General features: G+C 43.5%; 1 protein-coding gene across 1 annotated transcript in view; it reads right to left on the bottom strand.

Moving 5' to 3' along the window:
* Window positions 1-363: 363 nt before the first annotated feature.
* The window catches only part of TMPRSS7 (transmembrane serine protease 7), a 66,647-nt gene continuing 57,088 nt past the window's right edge, over window positions 364-9,922 (bottom strand). The window contains exons 13-15 of the mRNA XM_030204205.1: window positions 8,665-8,930; window positions 7,211-7,347; window positions 364-534 (exon numbers count right to left, since the gene is read on the bottom strand). Of these exons, the coding sequence (XP_030060065.1) occupies window positions 364-534; window positions 7,211-7,347; window positions 8,665-8,930 (574 nt within the window). The remainder of the gene's footprint in view (window positions 535-7,210; window positions 7,348-8,664; window positions 8,931-9,922) is intronic.

The following is a 9,922-nucleotide window of genomic DNA, read 5'->3' as shown; positions in this document are numbered from 1 at the left end:
TTACTATGTTACTATGTAAGCTGCCTGTCATCAAAATGACATTTCCCCCATCATCAGTATCCATATGACCTCAAACAACCAAAAATGCCACATTGTCAACAACTAATAATGATGGAACAGAACCCAAGTCTTACTCTGCCTTACAACCCTCCCCCCAGGACTCCATCTTGGTTACTGGAGGGGCAAGAGCATGACACAAAAAGACCACTTGGTAAAGGGGGTGGAGACATGATCTATTTTTATAATAATGTTGTCAACTGCATGACATCAAAAAGAAATGAACAAAACACCAGTCACTAGTTAGATCTGACATGAAATCAATTTATTATGTACATATTACAAAGCATTCATAATCTAAAAAAATTACAAAATAAAAGGTAGATGTCTGTGAATCCAAGAGGCAAAATTTGACACACGCGAGTATACCCCAGGGAAGTTTGGCCGTCCACAGCCATAGCCCCAGCTAACAATGCCTGCCAGGTACCACTTTCCATCAACTTTCCTTTGACATGAGAGAGGCCCACCAGAATCACCCTAAAATAAAATCAAAATGATCTTAGCCTCAGTAATCTTCGAACAACAATACAAACATTTCTTAGTTTTGAACAATCGTTTTGAAGTGTTTTTATTTTTGGTATGTGATAATTACAACAAAAATATGCAATTTTATCCATTGTATTAAAGAACATAGCCTTTTCATTTCTTTATAAATGTTAAAAATCAATTGGTGTACATTAAATTAGCAAATTTGCAGTTTGAACTCTCCTATATTTTTTAGTAAGACTATGGGGTCCTTTTACTAAGCTGCCCTAATGAATTTAGAGTGTGCACTAATTGATAAGAACATAGTAACATAGTGAATGACGGCAGATAAACCTGTATGGTCCAGCCAATCTGCCCGACAAGATAAACTCATTTTACATGGTATGTGATACTTTCAGCCTTATTTTCGAAAGTGATGGGCGCCCATATTTCACCCAAATCGGGAGATGGGGGCCCATCTCGGTATAATCGAAAGCTGATTTTGGGCGTTTTCAACTGCACTCCGTCACAGGAATGAACAAAGTTGACAGGGGCGTGTCGGAGGTGTGGTGAAGGCGGGACTGGGGCGTGTTTATCGGCTGAGGAGAGATGGGCGCCTTCGGACGATAATAGAAAAAAAGGTGTTTTTACCGTGAGTTTGGGTCACTTTTTGGACCCTCTTTTTTTCACGAACAAGTCCCAAAAAAGTGCCCCAACTGCCCAGATGACCACCGGAGGGAATTGGGGATGACCTCCCCAGACTCCCCCAGTGGTCACTAACCCCCTCCCACCAAAAAAAAAAAGAACTTTAAAAACTTTTTTTTGCCAGCCTGTATGCCAGCCTCAAATGTCATACCCAGCTCCATCACAGCAGTATGCAGGTCCCTGGAGCAGTTGTTAGAGGGTGCAGTGGACTTCACCCAGGTGGACCCAGGCCCATCCCCCCTACCTGTTACACTTGTGGTGGTAAATGGGAGCCCTCCAAACCACCCCCAAAACCCACTGTACCCACATGTAGGTGCCCCCCTTCAGCCATAAGGGCTATGGTAATGGTGTAGAGTTGTGGGCAGTGGGTTTTGGGGGGGATTTGGGGGGCTCAGCACCCAAAGGAAGGGAGCTATGGACTTGGGAGGTATTTTACTTTTTTTTTTACTTGTTACAAGTGCCCTCTAGGGTGCCCGGTTGGTGTCCTGGCATGTGAGGGGGACCAGTGCACTACGAATCCTGGCCCCTCCCATGACCCAATGCCTTGGATTTGTTCGTTTTTGAGCTGGGCGCCTTCAGTTTCCATTATCGCTGAAAAACGATACCGCCCAGCTCAAATCCGCACAAATCCGATGCATTTGCCTGGCACAAACCGTATTATCGAAAAAAAAGATGGGCAGCCATTTTTTTTTTAAATACGGTCTGTCCCGCCCCTTCACGTACCCGTTCCCGGACATAGACGCCCATGGAGATGGGCATTTGCGTTCGATTATGCCCCTCTTTATATGTATACCTGAGTATGATTTATCCTTGCCATTCTCAGGGCACAGACCATAGAAGTCTGCTCAGCTGTTCTTGTACTAAAAGTTCTGAAGCCCCTTAAAATTTACACTCCAGCCCATCTATATCTATTCAGTCACAATCAGGGCAGCCCATTATATTCCTATGGCGTGTTATCATTTAAGGCCCTGTTTACTAAGGCGCGTTAGGGTTTTTAGCGTGCCTACACTTAGCGCGTGCACTAACCATGTAGGCGCCTATAGGGATATTGTAGGCACGTACATGGTTAACACGCATACATGGTTAACGTGTGTTAAAAACGTTAATGTGCCTATAACGCTGCTTAGTAAACAGGGCCCTTAGTACGCGCTAAATCTGTAAGCACACCTTAGTAAAAAGACCCCTATGTAACTATGAAAAGAAATGGATAAGGATTTCTTACTTTTAACTAGCATAAATAATCCAAAAATATCTAGGGCCTGGGAGGATTTATTCTCCCAACTTTGGGCCCCAACACAGGAATCACTAGTGTAGATTTGAAAAAGAAGCCCTAAGTACACATTAACTATTTTTTTTTAAAATATGTTATAGAGGAGACATATCATGGGTGAAGAATAGGTGTGAAGGCATTCAGGGGAGAAGTTATCAAGCTGCGTTAGGGCTTTAAGTCATGTTATTTGCCTCTTAACGAGACTTAAAGGTCTGTAACATGCCCAATGTAAATTAACATGGTGATATTTAAGTCACTGTGGGTTACATGGAGGGGCATAATCGAACGTCGCCGGTGAAACAGATCGCCGGCGATGTATTTTGGCCGCAGCGCAACAGCTGGCCGGAACCATATTATCGAAAAAGATGGCTGGCCATCTTTTTTTTCGATAATACGGTTTAGGCCGGCCAAATGTCAGAGTTCGCCGGGTTTGAGATCGCCGGTTTTGTTTTTCAGCGATAATGGAAAAAAATGCCGGCCATCTCAAACCTGGCGAAATCCAAGGCATTTGGTCGTGGGAGGAGCCAGCATTTGTAGTGCACTGGTCCCCCTGACATGCCAGGACACCAACCAGGCACCCTAGGGGGCATTTCTAAAAATTAAAAAAATATATACAAATAGCTCCCAGGTCCATAGCTTCCTTACCTTGGGTGCTGAGCCCCCCAAATCCCCCCAAAACCCACTCCCCACAACTCTACACCATTACCATAGCCGTTATGGGTGAAGGGGGGCACCTACATGTGGGTACAGTGGGTTTTGGGGGGTATTGTAGGGCTCAACACTTAGCACCACAAGTGTAACAGGTGGGGGGGGGGGGGGATGGACCTGGGTCTGCCTGCCTAAAGTGCACTGCACCCATTAAAAAGTGCTCCAGGGACCTGCATACTGCTGTTAGGGAGCTGGGTATGACATTTGAGGCTGGCATTCAGGCTGGCAAAAAAGTGTTTTATTTTTATTTTTTTAGTGTGGGAGGGGGTTGGTGACCACTGGGGGAGTATGGGGAGGTCATCCCCCATTCCCTCCGGTGGTCATCTGGTCAATTGGGGCACCTTTTTGAGGCTTGGTCGTGAAAATTAAAGGACCAAGTAAACCCAGCGAAATACTGCTTAACGCCGCTTTTTTTTTCCATTAACCGCGAAAGCCGGCCATCTGGTAGCCACACCTATGCCCGCCCATGTCCCACCTTCGCTTCGCCGTCGACACGCCCCCTCGCACTTTCACCAGCATGGCGACGGGAAAGCGGCGATGATGTCAAAAACGCGGCTTTTGATTATACTGATTTCGCCGCTTTTGCGAAATCGCCGGCCATCTCCCGATTTATGTCGGAAGATGGCTGGCAATCACTTTCGAAAATAAGCCTGATAGTAATTTTGTGCAAATTCTGTATGCTAGTGGAAAAATTAGTGCCGGACCTACGTTGAATCTGGGCTTAGCACATGGGAAGGTCCTGTGTTAAGACGTACTAAGCCCAGATTCTAATGCTCTTTAGCATAAGAGCCCTTTTGAGAGTTATGGGCTAGGTTCTATATATGGCAACTAAAAAATTGATGCTGATCGAAAACACACTTAGGTGTATTCTATAAACCACACCTAAAGTTAGGTGCAGTTTACAATTGAAACCATATCAAAGACTTTGCTGAAATCTAAGGACATCTAGCACATGTCCTTTTTCCAGTTTTTTGGTCACCCAGGCAAAGAAATCAATTAGATTTGTTTGTCAGGATTTTCCTCTGGTAAAACCATTTTGCCTCGGATCTTGCAAACTGTTGGATTGTAGAAAGTTAACTATCTTTTCCTTCAGTAACAACTCCATTATTTTTCCTACTACCAATGTAAGGCTTACCAGCCTGTAGTTTCCCACTTCTTCCCTGTCCTTGCTTTTGTGAAGAGGGACCACATCCACTCATCTCCAATCCCGTGGAACCTCGCCCATCTCTAAAGATCTTTTAAATAAATCCTCTCCCATCTCTAAAGACCTATTAAATAAATCAGTTGTAACAGACCTCTACTGGGGCTTTGGTATCAGACAAGTTGATCCCCTGTTGTGTGTAAGAGCTTTCCATTTAAGGTCCTATATGATATGGGACCTGTTTATTTATCTTATCAACTATGTTCCTAAGAGGAAAATTATTTTGTGGTACTTATATAAATTCTATCAGATCAGCCCTGATATGAAATTGTGCCTTATTGGGTGCCAGATCAAGTTTATAGAATAAACTACTGGAGGTAATTTCATAACAAGTTACCTATGTGAAGGGTCCTAAAAGGTGCCTGTTTTGTAAAGGTAACATAGGCGCCCTTTGCCCTTATGCCTTCATAAAATAGGCTGGTACCATGACCCCCAGTAGTGCCAAAATGCACGCACACACATTTAAACCTAATGTGGGTGTGCTCTCTATGACGTTCATGAATAAGCTGAGAGGGCTGAATTTAGGACCCAAAAGAGTGAAACTGGATTGGAAAATGGTTCACCAACAGGTGACAGAGGGTGGTGATAAATGGAATTCACTCAGAGGAAAGGAAGGTGATTAGTGGAGTGCCTCAGGGGGTGTTACTGGGATCTATTCTATTCAATATATTTCTGAGAGACATTGCTGAAGGGTTAGAAGGAAAAGTTGCCTTTTTGCAGATGACATGAAGATTGCCAACAAAGTGGACACCCCAGACAGAAAAGAAACCCTGAGAAGAGATCTCTAAAAATTAGAAAAATGGTCTTAGGGCTGGCAGTTAAAATTTAAAGTAAAGAAGTGTAGAGTGATGCACTTGGGTTGCAGAAATCTAAAGGAGATGTATGAGATAGGAGGAGAGAGATTGATAAGGACAGCTCAGGAGAGGGACATTGGTGTAAGGGTGTCTGAGGATCTCAAGGTGATGAACCAATGTGACAAGGTGGTGGCCAAGGCCAGAAGGATGCTAGGCTGCATAGAGAGGGATATAACCAGAAGATAAAAGGAAGTGTTAATGCCCCTTGGAGTACTGTATTCAGTTGTGGAGGCCATATGTTGCTAAGGATGTAAACAAAGACCTGAAGTGGTTCCGAGAAAAGTGAAGAAAATGATATGGGGTTTGTGGAACAAGACTTATGAGAGAGACTTGATGACCTGATGATATATACCCTGTAAAAAAGGAGAGACTGGGATGATATGATACAGACATTCAAAATTAGAAAGGTATTAATACAGTGGTTCCCAAACCTGGTCCTGGAGGCACCTCAGCCAGTAGGGTTTTCAGGATACCCACAATGAATATTCATGAGATAGATTTGCATATAGTGAAGGCAGTGCATGCAAATCTCTCTCATGAAAATTCATTGTGGGTATCCTGAAAACTCGACTGGCTGGGATGCCTCCAGGACCAGGTTTGGGAACCATTGTATTAATATTTAAATAAACCTTTTCCAGAGATGGGAAAGTGGTAGAACCAGAGATGAATTTATGTTGCGGGGGGGGGGGGGGGGGGGGGGGGGGAGGGGGGCAACTCAGGAATAACATCAGGAAGTGTCTTTTCATGGAGAAAGTGCTAGATACCTGGAATGCCCTCTTGCATTGCTTGGTGGAGATGAAAATGGTAACGGAATTCAAAAATGTGCGAAAAACACAATGAAATCCTGTATGGAAGGAATGAAACTAAGCAAACTTAGCAGAGACTAGATGGCAACTCTAGTAATTGGGAAGCAAAGCCAGTTCTGGACAGACTTCTATGGTCTGTGCCTTGATCATGGCTTGACAGATTTGGATGGGCTGGAGTGGGGCTTCAATGACAGCTTCAGTAGTTGGAGAACAAGGCCAATGCTGGTGGTGGGGGGGGGGGAGGGGGGGGGAGGGGGGGAATGGGGACGGGGACTTCTACAGTTTGTGCCTTGATCATGGACTGCAGTTGGTACTGATCATTCGTTATGAACTAGCTCGCCTTAACCCTAGTCCCTGAAGAAAGAAGAGTGAAACCCGCAGCGTCAGGTGTCTTCAGGGGAAGGCGCAGGATTGAATTGGATTACATTGATGCAGTCAGGGCATTATTCCAATACACGATTCAGATAAGTGATTGGTTATACTTTACAACAGTTCCCGCATAGTTGTTAAACTGAGATTATCAGTTAGCAGTTTCATGAAGGATTGGGCACACATATACAAAAAGAGTTATTTTAGAGAAACTAAAAATATGGGATTGTGTTGCACCAGACTAACGGCACTTGAATTGGGATAAAATAAAATAAGGAACAACCCGATGAATGAGGTGCTGTACCACAAAAAAACCACAGTGATTTATCTGTGAGTTATTACAGTGGGAATATCTGAGGGTGCTCCTTAATATGTAGATAAAAATAAGGATAAAAAATATTCACTAATGAGAGCACTTGGTGGCAAAAATTATCCTGGTTTGTAAAAGAGACAGCTGGACAGATTTGGATGGGCTACAGTGAGACTTTGATGACTGCTTCAGTAGTTGGAGAACAAGGTCAGTGCCAGGCAGACTTCTATGGCCAAGGACAAATCAAGATTAAGCATGCATATATAATAATGCATCATACCTGAAGCTATGAGTTTATCTTGTTGGGCAGTCTGGATGGACCATATAGGTATTTATCTGGCATCATATACTAGGTTATTATGAAATGAAAGCCCAAAAAGAACAGCAGGGAGTTTTGAGGCCAAAGAGAAACAATTAATATTGACTATTTCTAAATTATTGAATAAGGATGGAAACAGGACTTACTTTACAAGCATCTCTTTTCCCTGATATTAATCCTGCACATATCATTCGTGGAGAAATAAGCCCATATGTAGAATAACAGGTTGTTTGATCAATGATTTCTACTTCTGCTTTCTGAAGAATTGTTGAACCTTTGGAATCTGAAATATATGCAGAGCATAAGGTGCTATATTTCAATATTAGAGATATACTTGGTAGCTAAAAGAATGACAAGAACATTAGGATTTCAGTAACATTTCATTCTCTCAAATCTTAGAAGAGAGCTCTCTTGTACTACTGCGATTTTTGGCGACTGGAAAAGAACAATGTGTACTGGGCCATTTCCAGGTATAGCTAAGGAGAGGAATCCAAAATGTGGAGAAAGGGGGGGGAGGGGATAGGAAGGCAACTGAGGAAAAATAAGACAAAGCACAACAACTAAACCCACCTGAAAAGTTGAGGTAAATCTTTTGTGTATGGGGGGGGGGGGGGGGGGGGGGAGTTGGGTCTGACAGGGGGTGCATACCCAACACATGCATCTTGTATAAATACGCTCATACATTGGCTTTCTTTGGATGTCTAGTTTTGCAAAGGTTACATTTGTGCTGCTTACATGTGTAAGTACTGGCACTCCCACATTCTAAACCCCAAGTGATGCTGTTCTTCTTTTGAGCAAGTTCCTTTGCAAAATGGGTGTTTATGTTGTGCGTGCAGCAAGTTACGCCTGTATTTTTTACATCTTTATATGTATTTTATAAAAGGTTCTGCATTCATTGATCCTTTTGGAAAATACTCAGGAAGTTTTGTATGTCCAGACTTGGATGTCCCTCTTCCTATCTAGATGACCTATGCAATTAGTGGTGGCCCTATCATTAGGCCAACTGAGGCAGGGGCCTCAGGCACCACTCTTCGTGGATCAGCATCCCCTCACACAGGCCACAGTCTGGCATCTCCCCACATCCTTCCTTCCTTCCTCAACCCCCTTCCATGATTCTACCTTCTTTTCTTGTTTTCTAAAAGTTGGCGGCAGCAGTGATCCCCATAGGCTGCTCTGCCGCCAGAACTGGCCTCTTCTCTCTACTGCAGCCTGCCTTTCTGATATAATTTCCTGTTTCCTCAGAAGTGGGCAGCAGTAAAGAGAAGAGGCTGGTGCCAGCAGCAGGGCAGCCTATGGGAATCACTGCCGCCACCACATTTTGGAAAACAAGAAAAAAACAGTAGATTCGGGAAAGGGGTTGAGAAAGAAAGGACAGGGGGAAATGCCAGATCGTGGCTAGTGTAAGGGGATACCGCTCTACAAAGAGTGCCACCTGAGGCCCCCGCCTCAGTTGGCCAAATGGTAGGGCCACCACTAGTTGCGGCATCTCATCCCTTGCCTCAGGCGGCAGATTGCCTTGGGCTGCCCATGTACACAACATTGTGCTTTTTATTATACATATTGGGACATAGTCAGTATACAAAGGTAATTTCTCTCTCACCTGCTTCCATCCGTCGCCCCCAGCCTGTAACCCAGCATTTTGAGCCACTTGATACTTTCTGGGCTGCTGGAGGGATACAGATCGGCTGGATAAAGTGCTTCATTGTGTCTGCCCAGGAGCTGCTGAGTTGGAGCAGCGCAATGTCATAGTCAAAATTCTTGCTATAGCGCTCATGGACGATGATTCTTTTGATGGAGGTGACAAACTTGGCTTTTCCTTGAACACGCATCCCTAAATGAGCAGTCCAGGGTCTCGGATCAGATAACCTACTTAACAACAGCGACTCTGGATTAAAGATTGCCCTACTGAAAACATTTTTTCAAGAGGCTCATTTGGTTTCTCCTAAAGTATCGGTACTACGTCAGAGATTTCAATGTACATTTTTAGAGGTTGATATTCAAAGCGATTTAACCAGGCAGGAGAGGCTCATGGCTGGTCAAATTGCTTGTGCAGGGTTATCCATTGATATATCAGCACTAACTACTTAATGGAAGATTGGCTATTTTGTGGGCAATCCAGGGGCAGAGTTGGCACTTATGCAGTTAAGTGCTGATGTTCACATTTAACTGCGTAAGTTAACCAGACAAATCAAACTGTATAGAACTCAGTCCTGTCTTTATCTGGTGGTTTCACTTAGACAGTTAAGTGCTGAATAGTGCACTTAACTGGATAAGAGATCAACTGCATAAACCTGGATATTCAATGCTGGTGCCCAGACATGATCTGGCATCGAATATCCAGGCATAACACCACCAGCTTCTGGCTAAATATTTAACCTTTCATTTTTGTTCTTAGGTCACTGTGTAAAAACTACCAGTGGTAGTTGCTGGCAGTCTTCAAAGACCACAAATAGATCAGGTCTTCAAGCTATCTCTAATGAATATACATGTGATAGATTAGCATGTGTATTGCCTTCATGGTATGCATTTACAGTTGGTACTTGTATACTGCTCTATCCTTGAAAGCTCAACGCGGTTTTCAAAAAGCAAAGAGATCAGTCACTAACTGGGAGAATAACAATAAGGACTAAAATTAACAATTAACGAATTTATGAAATAAGAACATCTTAACTGATTTCCTAAACTTCACGTAATTAGTCATGGACCTTAGCTCTCTTGGGAGAACCGTCCACCATTTGGAAGCCTGATATGGAATTGTCATTGACAAAAAGGTTTTATAACCACATTGTTAGCAGCAGGGAAGTGGAGAGTCAAATAGTTTCTAGAACTGATATCACAGTTTCTCGCAGGTAGGTCAA

This window comes from Microcaecilia unicolor, chromosome 5 (assembly GCF_901765095.1).
Source record: "Microcaecilia unicolor chromosome 5, aMicUni1.1, whole genome shotgun sequence".
Lineage (NCBI taxonomy): Eukaryota > Metazoa > Chordata > Amphibia > Gymnophiona > Siphonopidae > Microcaecilia > Microcaecilia unicolor.
Note: the sequence above shows the minus strand (reverse complement) of the source record. Positions and strands in the feature narration are given on the sequence as shown.